Source organism: Mastigoproctus giganteus, chromosome 5 (genome assembly GCF_048544385.1).
Source record: "Mastigoproctus giganteus isolate SK-2022 chromosome 5, ASM4854438v1, whole genome shotgun sequence".
In the NCBI taxonomy this organism is placed as follows: domain Eukaryota; kingdom Metazoa; phylum Arthropoda; class Arachnida; order Uropygi; family Thelyphonidae; genus Mastigoproctus; species Mastigoproctus giganteus.
In genome coordinates this window covers 82,389,584-82,416,264 of record NC_143579.1, presented here as the reverse complement: position 1 = coordinate 82,416,264, position 26,681 = coordinate 82,389,584, and the positions used below count along the sequence as shown (strand labels likewise).

At 36.0% G+C, this 26,681-nt stretch overlaps 1 protein-coding gene across 1 annotated transcript in view; it reads right to left on the bottom strand.

The window, feature by feature from the left end:
- LOC150085526 (transcription initiation factor TFIID subunit 1-like) overlaps positions 1-26,681 on the bottom strand; it is a 700,666-nt gene that overhangs the window by 552,836 nt on the left and 121,149 nt on the right. Inside the window, 3 exon segments of the mRNA XM_090374589.1 lie at positions 3,927-4,061; positions 10,533-10,709; positions 20,453-20,647. Coding sequence (XP_090230715.1) covers positions 3,927-4,061; positions 10,533-10,709; positions 20,453-20,647 — 507 coding nt within the window.

The window sequence follows — 26,681 nt, the reverse complement described above, 5'->3', positions numbered from 1 at the left end:
CTAGATTTTTCATTTGAAGTTGTTTTTTCATTAATGTACTTTACTTCAGTCTATCGTTTGATTTGGATGTGTACCACCTCCATTTCAGTGGGCTATAGTTTGCTGTTTTTTCACTGCTGAAGCACGGGAACATGAAGGTTTGGTTGCAAGTATCTGTTTTCTTGCTTCCGGATAAGACACTTTTTTTCTATTTTGCATTTCTGTATTTGTTTTCCCAATATCCACATTTTGCTTGTCTTTGAAAATGCAGGGTGATTTCTGTGATATGTTTGAACAGAGCAGTGGTGGAAGTAGTTTGCTTGATTGTGTTCTTTTGATCCACAGAGCGAACAGATGGAATCACTCCGACATGTTGCCTGAGTGTCCATATTGCTGACAGTTGTAATACATTATTGGACTGGGTATATAGGGCCAAATTTTACAATTTAAATATCCTGCTTTAACTGAATGGGGAAAAGGAAGATTGTTAAAGGTGAAAATAACTGATCGGATTGGAGTGAGAATGCCATCTTTCTTCATCATTATCCTCCCAACATGTATCACTTGTTATTCTGTTAGCTAGCGCAGTAACTCTTCGTCTGAAACAGTCAATAGGTCCCATTCAGTAATAACACCCTTCGATGTATTAAGGGAATTATGTGGAGTAATTTCAACTGGTAGTCCAGCAAAGGTCTTTGTTTTCAGCAACTTCCCAGCTTCATAACTTAGTGAGGTTTCTACTAAGGTTTCTACTGAGGTTTCTTCTATGTCAGTTAAGAGATACTTTGTAGTAGTAGTAGTAGTGGCATGTGATGCAAGAAAGCAAATGTGTGAGCTTATGCAGCATCAGCCAACAAAAAAAAAAATCACACCATTCCCTCCAAATGCCTGTCCAGTTCCTCCTTAAATTTATTCAACCTATCAACTTCCACAACGACAGATGGAAGTTTGTTCCAGCAATTAACCACCCGCTGGCTAAAGGCAAATTTCCGCACATCTATTCTACATCTGTCTTTTCTTAATTTGAATATATGCCCCCTTAGGTTCGTAATCAGAACAAGTGGAAGGATCCCATCAGAATTCAGCATGCTCAACCCATTCAAGGCCTTATATACCTCAATCAGATCACCGCACAGGTGCCTACTCTCCAGCCACTGCAATTTGCAGAACTTAAGCCTCTCTTGGTAAGAGGATCCCTTCATTCCCCCTCACCAATCTTGTTGCCCTTCTCTGTACACGCTCAAGTAAATCTACATCCTTCCTGAAATGAGGCCTCCAGACCTGTACGCAGTACTCAAGACGTGGCCTGACCATTGCCTTATACAGAGAGACAATCACCTCCTTTTCCCTGCTAGCAAAATTCCTATATATCATTGACAAAACCCCATGACCTGCCCTGGCAGCCTGTCTGCATTGCTCAGAAAACTTCATATCTGACTGCACAATTACTCCCAGGTCTTTTTCATTTTCTACCACCTTAAGTGTAGTAACCACACAGTTGGTACGTTTCTCTGGGGTTACTTCTACCCATATGCAGTAATTTGCATTTGTCAAGGTTAAACTTCAGTTGCCACTTCTTAGCCCATCTGCCCAAATTATCTAGCTCCTGTTACAGTAGCACACTGCCATTACTGTCATTTACAACCCTGCCAACCTTTGTATCATCTGCAAACTTCGACATTAAGCCTGATATACCTTCATCAATATCATTGATAAATATACAAAACAACAGTGGACCTAACACCGAACCCTGTGGCACTCCACTAATAACATTAGTCCAAGAAGAGCAGCACCCATTGATTACCACACTCTGTCTTCTCGCACTTAACCATCCTTTTATCCATTGTAGCAACTTACCCTTAATACCATTCTGCTCCAATTTGTACAATAGTCTTCCATGCGCAACAGTGTCAAAAGCTTTCCTGAAATCCAAATATATGATATCAAAATTATTTTTTGCATCCAGTTCCTTTGTAACCACGTCATAATATCCTATCAAATTTGTCAAACAAGACTTTCCCTTAACAAACCCATGCTGTGTCTGAATTATTACTGCAGTCTTGTCTAGATGATCCTGCAATGCATCTTTAACCAGCGACTCCATTATTTTACCCGGAACAGAAGTTAAACTAACTGGTCTGTAATTACTCATGTCACCCTTCGATCCCCCTTTGTGAATTGGGGATACATTTGCACATCTCCAGTCCGTGGGAACCTCCCCCGAGTCCAAGGATGCTCTCATAATTATGGCTAAGGGTTTGCTTAGTTGCTTTGCCGCCTCCTTTAAGAAAAGCACCCCAGGTGCTTTTCTTATGTTTAACTTCAACAATTTCTCCTCCACTTTGCTTTCAGTTATTACAAAATCATTAAGTATCCTGCTACAATTTGATAACCTTCTGCCATTTTCAAACCTTAATAATTCCTCACGTGTGAATGTAGATGCAAAATACTCATTCAGTTTGTTTGCTATCTGAGCAGGATCATCAACAGTCGAACCATCGATGTCAAGTGGACCAATCAGATTCATCCCCTTCCTTTTAGAGTTTATATAGGTAAAGAAATCCTTGCTGTTTTTCTTAGCATCTTTTGCCAAGGATTTCTCGTAATCTGCCTTCGCCTGCCGAACCTCCTTTGTCACCTGATTACAGATTAACTTATATCTGCCATAGGCTTCTGAGTCACTTGATAATTTATATGCATCCCATGCATTTTTCTTCTCTGTTACGAGTCTCATTAGTTCATTCGACAACCATTTAGGCCTAAACCTTGAACAATATTTCTTAATAGGTATGAAACTTTTAGTAGCTTCCACGATTAATTCCTTGAATGCTTCCCACTTAGAATTTACTGTTGGTAACATCGTCAGTTGATCCCACTGTACAGAATTTAAAAACTGTCGGAGACCACTGTACTCACCTTTATGGAAGCAAAAACCCTTTCCTTTACCCCTGATGGTAATTAAATCTTTAAGTAAATCCCACATCAGTACACTGTGATCACTGCCACCTAGTGGTTCCTTTATCTGCAAATTCTTAATACACGAATGATCACTGCTGATAACCAGATCAATAGTATTACTTTCTCTGGTTGCCTCTCGAACATGCTGCTGCAGAAAACAATCATCCAATAAATCCACGAAAGTCTGACTAGCGTGTGAGTGACCAACCCACAAGTTCCAGTCAATATCTGGGAAGTTAAAATCCCCCATTATAAGACATTCCGATTTACTAGCCCTCATTCACTCCTCATTCACAAAAAAAAAAACCCTCAAACATAGCTACTGCTATTCTCTCACAACACACCTACTGGCAATACTACAGATTTAAAAATTTCACAAAAAACTATATCGCACCCCCACAAGAAAAGTGACACATCAAGCAGGGATCTTAGTAACAGCCAGAGCGCACTTGCACCCTCCCATGCCCATTGTTGAAACTACACTTATGACAATTTTCTGAATTGGAATAATATTACCTTCAGTACTCGAGGTGGATTTAACCTAAAAATGTGCACTTTCTGAGTTGTGTCACTATTCTTGTGTAGGGGGGGGATAGGTGCAATATGTGGTTAATAGATTTTAAGTTTATTTCCTTATTGGCTTCCAGTAGAAATTGTTACTGAAAGTGTGTTTCAGATGCTGGGAGGACTCACTCTCAGTATCTCAGCATAGGAGATGGCACTGCAAATAAAGCAGCTAATAATATCTGCAGAAGTTGTTGATGATGAAAGAAAAGCACAAATGAAATGCATAACTTGGAGAAAAGAAAATAAAGGAATAGCATTATTCTGTTATTTCAAATCACTTTATCTTGTACCCAATTTGCAAATAAACTTAATTATTCTATTATAGTGCAAGAGTGCTACGTTCCTTAGATTTGGATCCAGTATCAATTAAATTAATTTATTAATGAATAAATGTCTAAAAATAATGGGCAACAAGAAATTACCTCTTGCTTTATATCCTCGCCATCCCAAATGATATCATCTTCCCACTGAACTTGATTTATCATTAAATAAGCATCATCAGGAAATTCTTCATTACTGCCATTTTCATAATCTGAATTTAACAATGTATCTTCAGGCTTTAAAAAAAAATTGTAATGCTGAATTAATTAAAATAATTGAATAAAATTAAAATTAAGTAAAATAATTCTTCTATGGGTATGTACAAAAACACATGCATGAACATTGTGAGTGTTGTGCATACATACAAGATGTTTTGTAATACGTGGGATGTACTTTCTGGATCTAAAACAATGAAAAATGTTCATAAAAACATGTATAACTTGTTTATTTGAACATTTATCTATTTATTTATGCATTTCTCAAACTGTGTTCCACGGAACACTAGTGTACCGTAAGATGTGAACAAGTGTTCCGCAAAAAATCATAATTAATAATTAAAAAAATAAAATAAATAAATTTCGCATATTTGTAGCGTACACTACTTTTGTATAATTATAATATGTAACACAATTTTTTTTCGGTTAATATACTGGCATAGACTAATAATCAAATAGACCAAAGAACACTTTATTTTGGTGGGCTTTGCATAGAGAAGTATGCGTAGAGGTAATGACATCTACGAAAAAGAAGCAATATAGTGATCTAATATGTCATTCATATGCGATTTAGCCTGGAGTACATGGGTTGAAGGAGAAGAGGAAGCAAACGTTATCATAACTAAACTCACTTCCTTGTAGAAATTTTTTTTGATAATTATTAGTATTCAAAATATTATTACTAAAATATGTGACCCTGGATTTGGGGTTGAAAAAAGGAACTTTAAAACGAGAAGCAAACTACTTCTAGTAGTGCAACTTGCTCGATGAAAATAAACACAATATTGTCACACTTCAAAGTGAGGATGAACAATCGCAGCCTTTTGTTCCCCAGAAATCCAAAGTGAAAAAACAGGAACCAACTAATAAAAGACCAAAACGAATGACAGTTATTTGATTGGCTTTACATGTGTTGGAAATAAAGATGCTCCTGATGCACCGTGCACCATATGTAATAAAATATTAGCAACAGTCCTTTGGCTCTCGCTAAACTTCTGTTTCGTAAGTGTTCCGTGACTAAAAAAGTTTGGGAAACAGTGCATTAAAGTATACAACTAGAAAGCAAATACTGTATTTATACAAATACCACATGCCTCCAAATAGGGTGATCCCATTTTTTAAATACAAACATTTTTTATAAAAAACATTTAAGCAACATCCTTCTGCTGACAGCAGTGATGCATAACAACACCATACACCCATTTTTTAAATACAAACATTTTTTATAAAAAACATTTAAGCAACATCCTTCTGCTGACAGCAGTGATGCATAACAACACCATACACTCATGTTTCTCAATGCCATGAGTTCTTATGAAAATCTTTTCACCTTTATTTTGTTGACAGCGCTGCCCACATAATTTGAAAATACTGTTAGTAGAATCTGAATTTCCAATCTGCATTTCCAATATAGTAGAATATATAAATGCTAGTTCAAGATATCAAGAAATCTGCATTCTGTAAACATATGCACACTTGCCAACTTTAGAAATTGGAAACCTGATAACTTTTAGGACACATCTATCTTCCTGCTGGAACCCACTAAAATGGCACTAAGGAATATTCTTTCCTATTAGCAATAATAAGCGATTAATGTGATATGTCATATGATGCAACGAAAAAAATTATGAAATATTCGCCTTTGGCAACACTGTTCAAAATAAAATATTGATGAAAAAACATTTTGTTCTGTTCATTTTGTTGAGCAGCATAGCATGAAGAGAATGCCAAAAATGAATGAATGAGTTGGCTAATTTAATTTATTCATGAGCATATTACACAGATTTCCATTTTATATATATAAAAATTGTGCAGAGTTTTTATTCGGGAAGAAACATTCTTTCCTATTAGCAATAATATGCAATTAATGTGGTATGTCATATGATGCAAAGAAAAAATTATCATCTTATATATATTAAAGAATCATCTAAACAATGATGACTTGCCATCCTGAGTACTGGAGATGTGGCTATCCCAATGGGCAAGTCAAAAAACAGGAATGAAGTGATGTGGTCGCAACCCGTGTTTTTATAGGTAAGAATAATTTGCATAATGTGCGGCTCTCTAAGATGGTAGATCGATTTCTTTTGGATACTCAGAATTTGCATGCCATGATGCCTTTTATATGAAATATTGGTCTTTGGCAACACTGTTCAAAATAAAATATTCATGAAAAACGTTTTGTTCTGTTCATTTTGTCAAGCAGCGTAGCATGAAGAGAATGCCAAAATGAATGATTGAGCTGGCTGATTTAACTTATTCATGAGCACATTACATAGATTCCCATTTTATATATATATATATATATATATATAAAAAATGTGCAGAGTTTTTATGCAGGATAATGTGATCTATCAGTGTTCAAGATGAAGAGGGTAACAAGGCAATTGGGAGAAGGAAAGTTGCATTGTCTTACTTGTATACACCATGAATATGCATTGTGTCCATTTCCAGCTTGTAGTCTGTGTGGGGCAACATAACTTTGGTATCTCCCCCACTGCCCTCTACCAATGCCATGATGAATCCTTTACACACGCAGCATGGCATGGGATGCTGACACAAACTTCACCTGATTTGGCCGGTGTGAGACGTCAGACTACTGACAAAAATGCCTAGATGGCAACCAAAACCAGACATAAGGCTGCCTGACCCCATGACTTTATTCTTCCATTCTCTTGCCCAAGGGTTCTGCCCCCTCCCACCAAGCTTATTGCCTGGTGGACCCTACCACCCTAAACACTATTACTATTCTATTCTATTCACTCCCCCCTGTATAGAGGATGGGTTGCATTTGCAGGGGTGTCCTGATATCCTCTATGCTTCTATTTCCTGATCAATGCCTTCAGATCATTTACCAACTTTTTCTCCAAAAGTCAAACTGTCACCCCTACCTTCATTTTAACCTTTTTTCTTTTTTAACCCTCTGGGATTTGCCCCCAAAGACTTATGCACCCCTGCTACCTAACATTGTAAAGGATGGGCAATGTTGAGATCTTGGTTTCCCAAGGACCCAATGGCAAAAAGACCTAATGAACAGCAAACCAACACTGCACCATGCAGACTACACTATGATCTACACTTTTCTGGCCTTTACAGAGTCTGCATTACATCACAAAAGATCATCCAGAGTTGGGGGGAGAATCCCCAGGGCGGGCCACAAGACCTAAAAACTATACACCATGTCCTTTCTGTACACACTGTACTTCCCACATTCAAATTCTGCATCCCTTATAACTAAGTGACACCACATCTGTGATATTCCCACAATGTCTGCATTTGATAACTTGACCAGCACTTCAAATTTATTTTAATGCTCCTAGCACTGGCGTACATACATGCACCTGTTCTTACTCTTAGTTACCCTTAACATCGCCCATGTATTTCCTTGTCCAATGATGACCCACAGCAGGCCTTGAAATACTTGGTACCTTGCTTTCTAGGCTGCTAACATGTTCTAACAGTGTAAAGAATCACTTTCACCTCTGCCTGTGGGTATTGTTAATCTATTAGTCTGTGTAAACCTCCAAGCTAGCAGTTTTTTGCTGTTGCTATTGAGGCACCTCGATAGCAACAGCAAATATTCTAAAGAGAAAGGGGTGTAAATATTGCACCCCTTTCTCTGTAGAAGCAGTCTTTCCTGTTAACAAGCAGACAGTACTGAGAAAAATTCTACCCCATTAGCCTTGCTCAATCTCTCCAGAGCGGAATTGAGTGAAAAAACCCTCATCACATACTCTCTCCTATCGTGTCTACGCAGGATTGCAAACACTTTCAAATTTAAACCTAACTCGCAACTTTTCTCAGCATTGCCCTGTACTTGTTAAGTAAGTCCTCAATTAGCCATTATACACAGATTATATAAATATAAGTATATATTAGCTATTATTATATGATGCCGAACTTCCCATGAGTATACCTTTAACTTGTAAGTAAAGCAATATTCTATTGTATACAAAATTATGGAAAACACACACAGACTGAATAATGTATTGTATGTTCCCTCCTCATATATCTAACTTATTCAACTAATTCATTTATCTTTTATAACGGTGAAAAATTTTCACCTTTATTCATTTTACCATCCCCTCTCAGAGCCTTACACTCCTCAGTGAAGTCCCTTCCTAAAGTGCCTTGCTGCCAAGTTCTGTAGCCCACACATTCAAAGCCTTTCCTCATAAGGGTGCCCCTACAACAGCTTTGGCCACCTTTGGACCCTTTCAAAATGCTCAAAACCCTTTTTAGGTGTGATCTTCACATACAGCATTCCAAATCTGGGCAAACTGAGTCATCTTGACAATGCAATAGTTTCCAAAGTTTGTCTGTGAGCATCCAAACTTCTGACACTTGTGGCACCATGTGGGATAATGAATAAATGGCCAAACATGAAAAAGGGAATAACTAGCTTTCCCAGTACTAAGCAAATTTGTGGCACTGTATGATGTTATCTGTTGAGATAAGGTTCCATCCTTTCCAAACAGAATTCTTTTCCCATTTTCTGATCTTTTAATTCTTGAACTGTTTTCATCTTCAGTTTGATAAATCGGGTCCAATTCCATAATGAATCCTTTGGAAGTGTTTAATATAAAATGCACTGATTTTTCCAGAAATTCCGCCGAAGGAAGTCAGCTTTGGCATTGATTCTGAAAGAGTTTATTGTGGTTCTAGTGGAGCTACCATAATTCTTTTCAGTTTTGTTAGCTCAGCAGCATTTTCCAAAAATTTTTGAATGAGAAATGGGGAGTGCTTCCTCTTCTTCTGCAGAATGTACTGTGGAAGAAAAGGAAGTCTTGCTGGATAATATCATGATTGGACTGATGTCTGTCCAAAGTGAGATAAGCACATGGGGTGAACTCTAGTGGAAAAAATTCATCAATGACCATGTTTGCCCTTTTAGCTCTACAAAGCTTGGTAACTAGATGCACTGGAGAGTGAAAGAAAGATCACACCAAGGTCTATAAGGCTCTGAAAGGAAATAAATTAAATAAGGAACATAAATTCAAATTATAAGAGAAATCCTTTAGATTGAATTATACAAAGGTTCTTATAGCCAGAGAGTTAATTGCTAGATAAGTTATAAGCAGGTGGTTAATGTTGACTGCCTGGATAAGTTATAAGCAGGTGGTTAAAGTTAACTGCCTGGGGGAATTCAAAGGTCATCTGGACCATTACCTTCATAAAGAGAAAACATGTAGATAGTTTATTTTATTTTATTTATATTTTTTTCAGCTGATGCAGCAAAAGCTTAGGGCTTCCTTTCATCACACAGCTATTGTTTTAATGCACAAAAATATATTTTTTTACACTTTTAAAAATAAACTTATGATGATCCACACTTGCAGCTTGATGCCAACTGAATTTTGCTTTCAATTATGTATACAAAGAAACAAATGACACCAAGTCTACTTCCCAAATGGTCCAGCACTAAATATCTGTGTACAGCAGTTTGCTAATTTTTAAACAATTTTTATTTATTTCATCATTAAAAATGATTGATAATGGGAAAGTTCGACATTCAGTTACACAAAGCAAAAAAATGTGACAGAAAGGCCATTGTATTGAAAGTAAAAAGTGATAAAACACAATGTGATAGTGGTTACAAAACTAATTATAATATTATTTATATGTACAGCTATTAGAGGTGCCATTATATGTTTTACACATGATTGGCAGTTGATCAAATAAGCTATTTACAGTCATATCCATAAAAGTTGCATATTGGACTGCTGATCAGGAACATAATCTTCCCACCCTTTTGTTTTTTTAATGAAAACTCCAAACTCAAAAGATATTAGAAACTATAGTACTTAGTACCAAGCATGCGTTTGAGAAAATGAATGAAGATACTTGTTGACATTAGATTTGGATTTCTGTAGATCATAATTTGAGAAATATGTGCGAAGGGAAGTTGTTCCAGAAAACAGAAGTTAAAGGCATAAATGCAGAAGAAGAAAAGTTTGTTCTGTGAGTTTGAAGTTGGGCAGTAAAAGGATGCCGACTAGTTGTAGCATGTGTACAGACTGGTTTGGAAGAGAGAAGTGGGTGGAATTATAGACGCCAATTCAGAAAAAACAGTGCCGTGGAGTGTCTATAGAGAAAGCATGAAACAGAAACAGAACATCTATGAAACAGGGAGTGGAGAGACTTTGTAAGAGATGGGTCATTAATTAACTTAAATGCCCTCTTTTGAATGGGGTCTAGAAGTCTGAGAGAGGTTACAAGGGCACCACCCTGGATGTGGAAACAATATTCCTTTGTAGGACGGATTTAAGATTTGTATACCGAGCTATTTGGAAGAAAAGTAATGCCAAGAGTGAAGAGAAACCCAGTTTTTTAGATGCTGAGATCTTTCCATGAGAAAACAGTTTAACTCACAGCACCTTTACTATGAAGGTAATCTTCCAGAAGTCTAAGGATTACCTATACTTCATACATCAATTCTATTCATAAATAAAGTTGAAGACCTGAAATTTAGCATCATATGATAAAACTTACTTCCTTTACTTTAAAGCCATAATCAAATCCCTCTCCTGTGTCTGGTACATTTAACATATCATACCACAACTTTGCTGGACCATGACGCCATTCTGCTGCCTGTTGGATTACATCTATACTCTCTTTCACACCAGCTTTGTTTGAAAAATTTGGATCTTCAGGCTGAATGAGCTTTAACTGATAAAAGTAAAAGTGTTAGTTACATGATAAAAATTATATATATTTTTTAAAAAATTATCATCAATCATTAAATACTAATCTCTAATTCTCATATATATGTTATTTAAAAAAATAACACGTTATTTTTATCGTGTAGTCCTCCTACTCCTGTGGTTTATTCTTTTCATTTCTTCACATGGTTCACACATGTCTTGAATAATTAGCCTCTGCATATGTGAACACATATCCAATGGTTAATTATTCTGTAACCCAGCAGTAGTGGTGGTGCACCTCAGAAATGGCCCTTGAAAATAATATTCCTGCACTAACTGTTAATCAACAATTAAAATCTGAAAGTTTTTTCCTGCCTTACAAAATGCAGTCAAAATTTTACTACAATAGTTTCTGAAGTAATTTTCTTATGGTTTTTGCATAGAAATCAGGTGTGAGGCCTTGTCAAGTCCCCACCATCCTTTTTTGCAACTATTTGGACCTTGCTTGAAATATAGCATGGTACTGGACAAGTGTCAATGCTGTGCTTGTTTAAAGTTTCAGGTTACTTGTTTATCCACTCCCACTAGGTCAATAATAGCTACTCTCTTACCCTGGTTGATTTTGAAAATTATTATTGTTTTCACAGCACAAAGACAAAAACCTGGTATGCACCCAAAATGGCCACTACTCTACAGTAAATAATATTCATAATTTACTATTTTCTGCACTGTGAATGGCACCAAATTTGATATCAGTTTTTGAAATAAGCTGAAAATGGAAGTAATTAATACGATTGAATATGTTTTGTTTTTTTTAATTTTCTAAAAATATATATATACATAATAAGCAGAAATATATGTGCAAGCACAATTTGAAATTTCATGTACAAATTGAAATTTTAAAATTCTTGCTCAGTCATCTTATATTTCCACTAATTGATAGGATAATATCAATTAGTGGAAGCTACTAGAAACATACAGAAGCAAAAATTGTGGCACAGAACAGTAAGCTTCAAAAATTCCCATTTTGTTGCATAGCTTGTTTTAAAAATTTTACTATTTATTTTTTTAAACTTAATAAGTTACATACAATAAGCATTGCAATCCATTACAAAAACTAAAAAGAAATTGGGCACTTGTTAGGTGCTTGACCACTGTTTTTGCCACATTTGGGGCAAAAACAGTGGCCAGGCTGGAATACTTTTTAGAAAATTAACACTTTTAATAATCTGCACCAAATGTTAACATTCTTGCTCTGTCATCTTATATTTTCACTAAACTGACAGGGAAAAGATTTTATTGCAAAAAGTTCAATTTATAATTTCTCAGTTTCAGTTCCTGAGGTTAGTTATTCCATAACTTGGGGAAAAATTAGCATACAGTAATCTGCTCCAGATGCTTTAGCATCTTCTGGAGCAGATTGTCTATCCCTGCTCTGTCAGCTTATATTTTCACTAATTCACAGGGAAAAGACTGTACTGAAACCTCTTCCCAAAAACAGGACACTTAAAAAAAAAAACTCCATAAAAGCACTAATCAAAGAAGTTTATAGTTTCTAATAACTAAAGAAAACATTTCATTGGCTTAGTAAAACAAAAGAGAATAAAAGAGAGAATATTCATTGGTCCACCAAGATTAAGGAAATACACTTCTTTTGAGGATGTTATCAAAAAAAAAAAAAAAAAAAAAAGCAGCAAGGCACACTGTCAAAATATTGAAGGAAATTGAAGATTTCCAAACTATGAGAAGCTTGTTGACTAATTCCTAAAAGCAAGAAAGAACTGACTGTAACAGGAGCTTAAATTCAATTTTTACATTTGCATTTTAATCCAACCCCAACGTACAAACATAAATGATGTCAGCAGGGGAAAATAAGATAATTGGGTGTGTCTTCCAGTTTTTTAGTCAGTTTAGTTCTTCCAATTTTCAGTCAAGCATGCATTATTTTCAGATACACTGATATGCTTTCTTTTTTCAGTTATGAATCTATAGAATATGTGAATTTAACAAAATTTAACAACTGCTCTGTGTGTTATATTCACTTTCATTTCATAGCAGCAAAATTGTGCTATTTAAGTTTTGTGTCATATACCTGGGACAAAAATTTCTTCATTTTAACGTGAATAAAATGTTATTTTTCATTTAAAGTGTTCTTTGCCTTGTAATATCTTACCATTCGTTTGTTCATTATTGGTAATTTGTGTGGTTGTGAAATAAGCATACAACTAAAGCTGTAGGATTGTAGTATTTCAGTGCAGAAGCTGAAATAAAATAAATTTGTACACTTTACTTGCGTTCAATTTCATTTGTGGAGAGACTTCCTGCTGTCAGTAAAGACCAAAATTCAGATACTCGATGCTTTAGCACTGAGTGTCAGGACCATACCTGCATTGAGTATCTGGATTTTGGGCTTAAGTTCAACCTAGAGACAAATACCATTATTCACGGTTCTGCCTAAGTTGCCAATGTCTTTTTTAAATTGTATAGCATCACCCAAATAAGTGAATCTCTGATACATTTAAAAATCTGACACACTGCCAGGACTGCTGTTTGGAAGTTTACTGGTTCTCATCAGCTGGCTCTTGGTCTCTATTAACAAATGTATTCTGAACTCTAAATATGTATTTTATCTAGGTAAACAGCCAAGTAGTAAATGTTATCAAAACTTCCATTTTAAAAACATAACATATGTTATATTTGCCTTAAATTCCTAGAATTTGTACTGAATACTTTGCATTTGGTCTTCAGTGAGAGAAGGAGGTCTTCTCTAAGATCAAAATTGAATGCATCTAATTCATATGAATTTTGATTTTATTTGAGCTATGTGTTAAAATGCACTTATAATCATGTCCTATGCAGTATCATAGAAAACAACACTTGCAATCCTGCCCTATGCAGTAGTGCATTGCATAGGGCAAACACAGCCTAGGGGTTAAAGGTAAATGTAACAGTTATGTTTTTAAAATGGAAGTTTTGCTTCCATATACTTATTGATGATTCACAGGCGAAAAACTGTATTCATAGTTCAGCATATGTTTTCTAATAGAGACCACCCACCAGCTGATGAGGGTAAAATGAGATGCCCTCCCCATGAGTTATTCCAATTTTCTCAACCCACTCAACATGCAAATTGGCCTGGGAACACACTCTTCTACAAACAAATACACACTACATGGATATGAGCAACAATCACAGCTGCTATTAAAGTAATAATTTGAATTTTGTACTTTTTTTTTTTAGTGTTGCATGTGAATAGCACCTTAAAATTTTACTATTATATCTGGTTTTTGAGGAAATGAATATTCTGGTTTTACAAGTTTATCAAAAAATCACATACCAGGCTTCAACAAAATGTGAATTTTTAGAGTGCTGTGCTGTTCTGTGCCATGATTTGTGCTTGTATGTGCTCCCTAAAAGACATAACTAACTCAGAAAAACTGCCAAGTAGGCAAACTTTCACCATTAAGCCAATAAGTGGCACTTGACTGTTGAGTCAAACTGACAACAATAGTGAAACTAAAAATTCTAGTCCTATGTGAAATTCGCAATTGCAATCAGGCCCTATCCCCATGGTGGCAAACCTTTACAGTATGGCAGTTTTGCTATTGACTCAGAAAATTGTTAAATTTAAAAATTTAGGAAACAAAATGTCTATAGTACCCTGTTAGAAGTTTGAATCAACTCACAGAAAAGCTAGTACAGCCACTCTCCAATTAATGTAAGGGTTGCATTCCACGTAACACTACATATACGGAATTTCCCCCATGCTTGTGCAGCACTCACAACTGTGCTTGCTGAATTGATTGAATCAAAAAAGAAATGTTCAACAAACATGTGAATGGAATTATTTATTGTATTTATTCAATTTTTTTTATCTCATGTGCAGGAAAAATTACAAAAGCATGCAATTTAAAAAATATAAAAATTATAAAATTACAAAAAAAGAGGAGGCAGGAATAACGTCAGCAAGTTTTAACTCTCGAGCATCGTTGCCAGAATCGACATCTTCAGCTGTTAAGTACACTGTAGAGGTTGGGGGCTATTGAGATTTAGAAGGAGTCAACCACTCAAACTTACAAAAGAACATATTAATGGATGACTGGACAAGTGTGACATAGTATTTGGGTAAGGCACCACCCTGTGGTTTCCCACATCTGCGCCATCAGTATTCTTGGGATGTATACAGAACTGTGTAAAAGTCAGAAAAAGTGTAGTGTGTTGTATGTGAAGAGTTTATATGCTGGGTGCTGTTGTAATGTTCTGGATTCTTAGCCGCATAGCCCCTAGTGGGACTCCAAATTGCCCACCACCACCATTGGGAGGTGAGTCAGACTTCCACAGTACTCTGGCTGCTCTCCATCAGGGACAGCCTGAGCTTTCTGACAGAGAATGGAAAAAAAAAAAAAAAAAAAGGATAATAATAATAAAATAAATAAATATATTGAAAAAAAAAAATAATAATAATAAAATAAATAAATAAAATAGAAATGATAATAATAATAAAATAAATAAATAAAATAGAAATGATAATAATAAAATAAATAAATAAAATAGAAATGATAATAATAATAAAATAAATAAATAAAATAGAAATAATAATAATAATAATAAAATAAATAAATAAAAATGGTGAGATTGAGTGGGGAAGATAGTACGAGAAGTGGAATCAAAGTGGGAACAAGGAGGAGAAATGATAAGTGATGGAAAGGAAGGTATCCTCCAGCTGAGCAAAGAGGTGAGGAGAAGTGGGAATCACCCCTGGCATTGGGAGCCCACCCACTGCCGGGGAAGAAGACAGTTTGCAGAACAAAGGAATGCGCCATGTTGTCATACCACATCTGGAAAGCCAGATTTCAGATTTCAGCTGCACCAGACCAACCCAAAGGTATTCAGGTGCAAAAAAAAAAAAAAAAGTGTGAAGAGTTAAGTGTATCAGTTGGGTTGTCCTGGAATTGGTAATGTGTGCCTCAAGTGGGTAGAATGCCTTCTCTGGAATACATCTTGAACGAATTCAGTGAGAGCTATATAAAAAAAATTTTCTTCCGTGAGAAAAAGGTGCTCAGAATTTCGGGGATTTTCTTGTATCTTCGTGAATAGTCTAATCCAGTAGTCGTCATACTGTGGACAGAGGTACATGACATGTTCCCAATTTTCTTCATGGTCACAGACACAGAATGAGTTTTCTTCAATTCCAAGCGCGGTTAATTTATGTCTAAATGGGCCGTGCCCTGTAAGCAGGAAGGTGACTTGGAGACCGGCAGTGGTTTTTTCTTTTCATCAAGATTTATTTGTAGCAAGCATATCATTCACCCCTCTGTTAACTTTTAAGAATCGTTCGCTATTAGGATCCATCTTCTCAAACCTTGCCATTGCCAATGCAATTTCACGAAATACCACTGGCATCTCTTTGGTGATGAAGCATCTCAGCTCTTCATTTGGTTCATCTAACCCCAGGGGCTCACATCTGGTGAGTGTGGGCTGAGTATAGCTATATTACAACTTTGAAAAGTGATTTCATATACCACTGTTGTTCAATGTGAGCAGCATTTCATTAATGGCAGCTCACACTGAACATCAGCCGTATATGCATGTTGACACTAGAAACTGTCTGTTATTCTTAGACCAACAGTTTGTTGATGAAAAGGGATAGAATCGTAATATAAATGCATTGCAGAATAATTAGCAAATGACTTTGATCTGCCTATATAAATTTTCTCTCTCTCTCTCTCTCTCTCTACTATAGATAAATTCAAACATAAATATAGGACAAGATAGTCCTGTAAGCATCTTATGCAAAAAGAAATTTCACTCTTTTCTACATTGATTCTCAAAGACAAATGGAATCAGTAATACAGTGCAGGATTTTTTTTTTTAATATTTCCAATTTCTAAATTTTTTTTTTTTTTTTTTTTGTAAAACATGCAGAATTTTAAAAGAATTCCTAATATAAAGTGCAGGATTTTACAATATACTGCATTTCCTTTCTCTCTCACTTGAATTTTCTCATTTACTTCTCTGATCAATTCCCTGAATGGTCTTAGGCATTAGTGAATATAATTCAAATAATGACTAAGATCACTGTAATTTCTCTTTGAAAAATTAACCTGTTTTTTTACCCTTGACAACAATTGCTCCTTTAGATATGCCCAACATTAATACATTATAACTACCACCTACTAAAGGTTCCTTAATGCAGGATTTCTAAACATAGTTAAATATGCTTAATACTGTTTACTCAACATATCATGCGGGTGCATATCATACACAAAAGCAGTGAAATCTATGTGAATTTTTTTACTGTTCCTTAAGCAACATATTGTCCCCATCAGCACTGAAAATTATTTTCAGCTGGAGAAGTATAACTGTAAAAAATTTTAAGAAGCAAAATGGGCACTTTTCCATCATACTGTATTAATTATCCCTTCATTTCACCTGATTCAGGAAATTAAGAAATTATTCTTTTGAATAATAAGACTGTTGTTTTTAATAATTTTTGATCTTATTATGCAACACAGTATCAAAAATGAATAATTTTTTTTTTAATTTTTCATTGTGCCATGCCATTTATCCAAAAAAAAGCCTAATTAGTGATATTTATACAATAATGTACTATGTTTTTGATGGTTGAAGAACTCTTTATTGCATACAAAAGGCACACGCCGAACACAATACCTTCACGGTACCTTTAATACCTTTAAGCAAAATCCCTGGCTACAAGCCAGGGGTTTGTGGAAATGTCATCTAAATCATCTTGAAATGTTCTGTTACTATGCTGTGAGTGTGATATGCTTAATGATCTTTCAATTTAAGAATACAAGTGTACATTTATCTTGCCTTATCCTAAAATAAATATAATCTGATTCATATCTAATTAAATTACATTTCATTATGTGAACAAGTAAACTCATCATTCATAGATGTATATCCATTTTTTTTAACAAATTAATCATTAAATTAAATATATTTTATTCAACACTAAGTCAGAAGTCCAGTTTAAAGACTCTTAAATGCAGAAAAATTATTGAAACTTAAATTTTATTAATTCTAGTATCAGTTCTAGATTCATTCATCATTATAAATAATTTCTTATCACTCTGATGATTAAAAAACTAAACAGAGATGATATCAAATGAAGATAAATGGGCCTGTCTTTCTGGATTCCATGGTTTCAGGATAGATGAATTCTGTATAATCCAGAAAATAAATTTTTAATAATAAATGGGCCCCTTCATCAGCAAATTCTAATGGGATAAAGACGTTAGAGACAAAATTTAACAGATACAGAGTTGTGCACGCAGTGATGCATGAATGGACATGTGATTAAACATTCAACTACTAGATTGTGCCCATTGTTGTTGTTGTTGCACGGACATGTATGGATTTGTTGCCGTGTTTATCCAGTTTCAAGATAATTGCCTCCAAGACGGTGTAGTCTCATGCTCTTGCAGCAATTCATAGTTCTTGAATTTTTAAGTGACTCCAGCCACAGGTGGTGGCAAAGGTGTCGGGATTGGTCAATCACTTCGTAATCGCACTTGGGGTTAAGGTCACGTTGGATTGTCCAGAAGTGTTCCGCATTTTGCGGATTGGTCAATCTCACCAAGGCGAATTGACCTGTTGTGCTCTGCAAGGCAGTCTTGAAGGCATCTCAAGCTCTCTTCTACGTAGCAACTGGCACAATCTTTGCAAATTACTTTGTATACCACACTGCTGTGCAAAAGAGGGACAAACAGAGTCTTCACGTTAGAAACCAGAGAACGGAAGCTCCTACCCTAATCTCCCGTGATTGGAGCCATTCCAGCTCAGATGAAGCTAGGCACACCAAGATTTCCAGAGCAAGAACGGACCTGGCCAATTGTGACTATCCAACCCACATATTAGACAAGTGCTTATTGCAAGAGCTCATGATCCACCTGAGACCGTCATCAATGCATGGCAATATACCTACCACCTACATTCCCTACTATCCGGGCATGTCGGGCCAGATTTCAAAAATCCCCCGGGAATACTGCACAAAATGCATGCAATTACCTGGTAGGAGTTTCTGTTCTCTGGTTTCTAATGTGAAGACTCCGGTTGCCCCTCTTTTGCGCAGCGGTGTGGTATACCGTGTAACTTGCAAAGATTGTGGCAACTGCTACATAGGAGAGAGCTCAAGATGCCTTCAAGACTGCCTTGCAGAGCACAACAGGTCAATTCGCCTTGGTGAGACTGACCAATCTGCAAAATGCGGAACACTTCTGGATGACCCACCATGACCATAACCCCAAGCGCAATTACGAAGTGAATAACCAAACCCTACACTTTTGCCACCACCTCTGGCTAGAGTCGCTTAACATTTCATGCAATTCAAGAACTATGAATCGCTGCAAAGGCACGAGGCTACACCCTATCTTGGAGGCAACTATCTTGAAACTGGATAAACGCTGGCAGCAAATCCACACACGTCTGTGCAACAACAATGGGGAGAAATCTAGTAGTTGAATGTTTAATCACGTGTATATACATGCATCACTGCGCACACAACTCTGTATCTGTTAAATTTTGTCTCTTAATGTCTTTATCCCATTAGAATTTGCTGATGAAGGGGCCCATTTAACCCTGAAAGCTTCATGTCATTTATTATTAAAACTTTTCTGGATTATACAGAATTTATCTATTCTTAGAGATGATATCAACCCTTTATCTGCAATACCATGACCACACTAAGACTGCAACTCTGGCTCAGATCTTTTTATAATAAACTTTTTTGACTAACATTTATATGAGGGCAGTTTATCTGTTTAATGGTCATCTATTCGAAATAAATATTTAGAAATATTTCACAGCAAAAAAAAAAAAAAAAAAAAAAAAACTACTAAACTGCTGGGGAAATAACTGTTCATGAACCCTAGAGTGATATGGCAGGAGGGAGGATGGGCTTCATATTTTGCAATTGCACTGAATGCATCTCATGCAAGTTTTTCCTTTTCTTGCAAAACTTCGTCAAACCAATTATGGTTCATCGGCAAGAATAGTGAAAGTGTATGTACAAAGTCTTTTACAATTCAAAAATATTAATAGTAAATTTTTTCAGAATTTAAAAAATGCAAGCCTACAACATTTTTTGTGTGCTCAGTGCAATTACGTCAGCATAGCCATCAATCCACCCCTGGATTCTTCCTGTATCCTACCTTGTTTTGAGAGATCCAACACTTTAAAAAAAAATTTCTTAACGTTTCCACTACTAAATTATAGGTATCAGTTTTATTTTTTTAAATGTGTAAAGTTGTAAATGCCTTTTACAATGTATATAATAAATGAAAGTTAATATACATTCTACCGAAATAAAAACCATTCTTAACCCAAATAGAGTTATTGCTGTTGTTTGTTGGTTGTTAGGGGGGGGGGATCAGCAACTTATGCCATATTGGTCCATTGTGTATTGTGTCTGTGCAAAAGTGTATTCACAGGATGATCTGCATGTTGTGTCAGCTGAAAAACCCAAAATAACTCAGTACAAGAGAGCCATAGTCTTTTCAGTCCCTACTGAAAAGACTATTAGAAATTTCTCCAACCATTAATAGGATTCAAACCGTGACCTCTCCAAATGAGTGACAAGTGATAAAACCACTATACCGTCGCACAAGACTCCCAAGTGGAGCATAATACATGCAGCAGCAGTTTCTGTTTATTAATGTAAAAAAGCATTCACATCAAAGTTTGAGAGCTCACTGGTTTACTTATATACCTCTCCTCCATGTAAGAACCCTTGCTTAAATATCTCACCTCATCATCAGATTCACACATGTCTGGAAGTGGTGGCGAGCTGCAGATGTTCAATGACCATTCTTTTTCCACTTGGCAAGGATGAACTGATTCACAATCACTTGATATCTTTTGCTTCCTATATTTCACACCTCGCCATATCTGAGGAAGACTTGTCTGCTTGCCTGGTCCAAAAAGTCGCAGAAATCTAAGTACCTAAAAAAATATATATATAAACCCGACATCATTCATCCTATAGCAAGATTTCTGAGCTATTACAACTCAATTTAAACTCAATATGAACTATCAAAACAATATATAATATTTACTTTTTAATTAAAACAAATTTTAAAAATGTAAGCCTTTTAGTGCACATTTCAAATATAAATATTAATAATGAATAACATATATTAAGAAATGAAATTAGTATAAATATATGTTATTTGTATATATATATAATATACAAGGTGTGGTAGTAAAGTTCCAAAACTGGTGCAATGAAATGAACACAAAGCGAAGTTCTGATAACAGTCAGCAAAGGCAATCAAAGAGATTATGTTCAATTCGACAGTTATGTTTTTTTTATTATCTCAACATCCTGAAATCTCTTTCTCCTTTGAGGGCAGTTTTCACTTTGGGAAAGAGAAAGAAGTCTGCTGGTACTAGATCAGGAGAGTTGAGGGATGGTTGATCTGTACAATGCCATGTTTTGTCAAATGTCTCACAAACAATGCAGAATTGGGGCAAGGTCACCACTGCAACAGTTACCTTTCTCTCAAAATTGTGGCCTCACCTCAGAAATGCTTTTCGATAATCTTTGAAGCACCTGTACATAGAACATCATTGACACTCTCCTCTCCTCTTCAGGTACAAATTCCTTGTAAATCACATTGTTTGTTGAAAAATATGATCAGCATTGTCTTGATCCTGGACGTATTGAAAATGAAGCATTTTGCACCTTGGTGATGATTTTGAAGTCCACTGCATACTCTGACTTCATCTCTGAGTAATACTGAAACCTCTAACACTCATCTCCAATGACGATACAGTCAAGGAAATTAGTATGTATTGGCTTGACAATACATACTAATTCTGGATGAAGTATTCACATAATGACAATCTTTGTTGCTTCTGCACAATCACGAGACTGCATGGCACAAATTTCGCACAAACCTTCATTTTTCCCTAACTCTTCATGCAGAATTTGATGAATCATTTCCTTATTGATGTCCAACTCATCATCCATCATTCTGAAGGTCAAGCGTCAATCCCTTGCCACAATTTCCCGAACTTCTGCAACTGTCCTCATTTCAAGAGGCTGGTGAATGCCCACTTCTAGGGTGATCATGAACATCCTCACATCCATCTTTGAATTACTTATACCATTCAAACACACTGGTAAAACTTTAACATTTCATCACCAGAAACAGTTTTTAACAATTCATGTTTCTGTTGCAGATTTTCCAGATTAAAACAAAATTTGATATTCGTTTGTTGTTTCATTGCAAAATTGCTACATGGAATGTTAAGACTAGTAACAAAACTGGTTGTTACTTACAATCTGTCAGCCTACTGAACAACCTCTGTACTACCATCTATTGAGGGAAATGTGAACTGCAACATACTACTTCTGTTTATTTTCAAACTCATTGAACATGACCACAACAGCAGCAGGTTTGGTTTGGTTGGTTTTAATGGGGGTTTTCTGGCACAAGAGCAATTAAGGACAAATTGTGTTTGTCACTGAAATTATGAAAATGAAATAAATTTTTCCTGGTCATGTGTTAGAAATATTCACATAAATGAATCTGCTTTAGAAATCTAAATAAGTCGGACAGATTTTCTTCATTACTGAGAATATGATTCAGCTTTAATGAATTATTCTGGGTTAGAAGAGATCTAAAATTTGTCAGTTGAGCAGCTTGACTGTGGAAACAGTCGAGGAGGATACATTTCACTGTTAATAGGGCAGAACAACGAGAACAGTGAGGAGGATCCTCACCTGTCAACTTGGTGAGATGAGTATGCCCAATGCTTGTCCTTGCAAGGACAACAACTTCTTCTTTAACCATGAACTAGATTTCCAGCATTGTGGCAATTTCTTTATCTGAAAGAGCTTGTTATGGGTTTGTCGCTGCCATACATAATGGGTTTGCCATAAGGGACTAAGCCAAGTGAAGACACTGGGTTGAGTGGAATTTTAGTTGCTTGATCTGCCTTCTCATTTCCCTGGATTCCACGTGCCCGGGAATCCAGCAGAACCTTACAACTGTGTTGTATTCCGTGAGATTTATCAACTGTATTCTGATTTCTTTCAAATTAGCAATTATTACACTCAGTGAATCAGTGTATACCTCTTAATTAGGCACGTTGCTGACATGTTCAACAGCCATTTTTGATTGCATGAATTAGGGAGCATAAATACAACTAGATGAAAAAGACTGGAAGATAACACAAGTCAAAAGAACTACTGCAACACCTACAGAGCTATCAGAGTTAGATCCATCAGTAGGTATTTGGAAACAATGCAAGTTTGGAGACAATGTGACACTGTCAATTTTTCTAGTGTCCAGGTGGATATTGTTGTTGATATGGGGGTTTGATGGCGCATAAGCAGGTGGATATTGTCTAGTGGGACACTCCATTTCAGCATTAGATTCTTCAATCTGATTCCAACATGTTTATTTTCATTTAGTTTATTCCTATAGTAATTTACAAAATTTAGTTTAAAGAGCTAAGGCCAGATAAAATAAGAGAAAAGACTGAAGTTTGGCTGCATATGTAAGCAGAAGCACCTGTCTCCAAAATGATAATGGGGGTGGGGGTTTCGTGTTCATAGATATATAGACTAAGGACTGGTGGTTTTCAGAAAGCACCTAGAACTATTCTAAGGGCATTGTTTAAATGGTATTGAGGCTTTGTAATGCTAATTTTCCAGCAGAGTCATGTACAAGTGTACCATAGGCTAGTCGGTATCAGATTATGGTTTGATACAAGTGAAGAGAGTATGTCAGCTCCCCGTGATATCGCAGACAGCACTCTAAGGATATTCATTTTCTTCAGACAAATGATTCGTACATGTGTATGTATTTTAGGAAGTTTAGTTCTTAACTAATATTAAGCCTAGGAATCTGATATATTGCTATTTACTGGAATTACATGATTCCTCAAATGAAATTCATGTAGAAGCGTATAGCAAAGGTTTTCTGTGGAGACAGTCGGTAATCATTTTGTAACATCCATAACTGTATTTTATTTACTGACAGCTGGAGTTTCCTTTCAATGGAATACATATTCTGAGAGTGACTGCATACGGTGAGGTCATCAGCATAAAGATGTTTCTACAGAATTCGGAATGGTTGTTGTATGTATTCTAACCGAGAAGTGTGGCACCAAGCACTGATCCTTGTGTGCACAGAAATCCTAGAGTACACTTCGATAGCAGACCTGAAAGGTTCAATCTCCAATAAAGCTCTGAATTAATGATAGTAAATGTCTTCTCAGTCCTAAGGCATGTAGGTCACAAAGGCTTTCTCTACATCTAGGCTCCCCACGATCAAATGTTCATTCTTTATGAACGCATTTCACCAATTTGTCTAAGCTGTGATCATAAGATCTGGGGTGGATCTATTTTAACAAAAACCAAACTGATCTTTGTTCATAATAGTTTGAGTTTTCATATAACACATGACAACTACATATATTATCCTGAGTTTTACCCAAACAGCTAGTAAGTGGTTTATAATTATGTTTATGATTGGTATTTTTTCAGCTTTGGAATGGTAAAACTATTAAGCCACACCAACATATAGGAAAGTAATGTGCAAGAAAAATTCAGTTGAAAAGTTTTAGGAGAGAGTATAGGTTGCTCTCTCATTAAGATGCTTTAAAATTAGGTAATATATACCACCTGGACCGAATGCAGTAGTGGCTGTTTTTTTTTTTTTTTTTTTTAGTTTATTCTAATTCAACCGTTGTTAGAGGTTCATTATAAGAGACAGCTGACTTTGTTCCAAAATATATTTTGTATTTTTCAGCTAGTGCTTTGTCTTTAAGGAAGAATTTATCATATGCAGTTGATGCAGAATGGCAAGCAAAATATTCTGAAAAGATGTTTGCTATGTTCAAAATTTGAAGTGCTGGTCAAGACATCAAGGGTGGATATTATTTAGGATATCAGATATGTGGTGCAACACAGATAGAAAAATGCAGAATTGGAATTTGGGGAGTATAATGTGTACAGGACGGATAGACAGAATAGAAGGGAGGAGGTGTTATGCTGTTAGTCAAGAATCATAAAAATCTAATGCTGCATTCAATTGACAAGGATGGACAATGAAATGTTCAATCAGTTTGGTGTGACATAAGCAATGGGAAAGCAAAAATGAGGGTGGGTGTTTGTTATATTCCTAATGACTGACAAGTACAACAAACAACTCTACAGAGAAATAGAATGGGCCAATAAATCAGAATTTTACAATGGAGAATTTTAACTTTCCACATATTGACTAGAACTTGTGGGTTAGCCACTTGCACACTAGCAAGACTTTTGTGGATTTATTGGATAATTGTTTTCTATTGTAGCATGTTTAAGAGGCCAGAGGGAGTAATACACTTGATCTGTTTATCAGCAGGGATTATTCATGCATTAAGAATCGGCAGATAAAGGAACCACTAGATGGCAGTGATCTCAGCATACTGATTTGGGATTTACTTAAAAATATAACTACAATCAGGAGGCGTTTTTTTTTTTTTTTTATGCAAACCCCAAACACAAGAGGTATTAGAACCTATAGTACTTAGTACCATGCTTGGGTTGGAGGTTGAGAAGACGAAAGAAGATATTTGTTGATATTGGACTTAACTTCTGTAGACTGTAATTTTCAGGAAATACGTATGAAGGAATTGTTCCAGAAAATGGAAGTTCAATGGATAAACGAGGAAGATGAAAAGTTGGTTCTGTGAGTTTGAAGTTGGACAGAAAAGGGATGTTGGCTAGTGGCGGCACGTGTTCGGACTGTTTTAAAAGAGAGAGAGTGGGAATTATAGAAGCCAATTCAGAAGAACAGTGCCCATGGAAGTATCTGTAGAAGAGGCAAGCAGCAGAAACAGTACGTCTATGAGACACCGAGTGGAGAGACCTTGTTATAGATGAATCATTAATTAACCTAACTGCCCTCTTCTGAATGGAATCAAGAAGCCTGAGAGAGGTTTTGGGGGCACCACCTCAGATGTGAGGACAATATTCCATGGCAGGGCAGATTTGCGATTTATACAGAGTGAGCAGCTGTTTGGAAGAAAAGTAATGCCGAGAGCGAAAGAGAAAACCAAGTTTTTTAGATGCAAAAGAAGCAATATTTGTAATGTGGTTGTGCCAAAAGAGATTAGAAGTCGGGGTAATCCCCAAAAGAGATATATCATTTTGCCTAGAAATCGGAGTGTCACTAAAGATAAGCATAGGAGCAGAAGAATCCTTTTTGCGAGATATAAGACAAGACTGAGTTTTAGAAGGGTTGAAATCAACTAAGTTGTCTTTGCCAAACTGGAGAATTACCTGAAGATCGGCATTTAAGGAATTGGAAGCAGATTTTTGAGAAGTTGAAGCTGATTGAGGCAGGGCAAGGTTTCTCAAAATGGAAAGTAGAATGTAATGTGCTATCATCGGCAAAACTATGGATAGGATTTCCAGTAAATGGAAGAAGGTCATTAATATACAAGAGGAAAAGAGCGGGGGAAAGAACTCAACCTTGAAGGACACTGGCATTAGTGGAGAAGTTAGAAGACAGAGAGCCATTTACCATCACCCTCAGTGAGCAGTCAGAGAGAAAACTGGATAACCAATTACTAAAAACAATTGGCAAACCATAAGATGCAAGCTTGTTTAGAAGACCTTTATGCCAGACATGATCGAAAGCCTTTGAGATGTCAAGAGCAATACTTGTGTTTCACCGAAACTTTCCATTGAATTAGTCCATAAATGGGTACCATAAGCCAGAATATCACCAGTGGTTCGACACTGACGGAATCCATACTGGCGATCGTTGATCAGATGGAAGGTTTCTAGGTAGTTTAAGAGTTGGCAGTTAATTGATTTCTCCATTACTTTAGAAAGAGTAGAAGTAATTGCAATAGGACGATAATTTGATGGGAGGGATTTGTCACCCTTTTTAGGAACTGGCTGGATATCAGCAAATTTCCAAGCAGAAGGAAAAACACCTTTGGAATAAGAAAGTGAAAAAAAGCAGCAAAG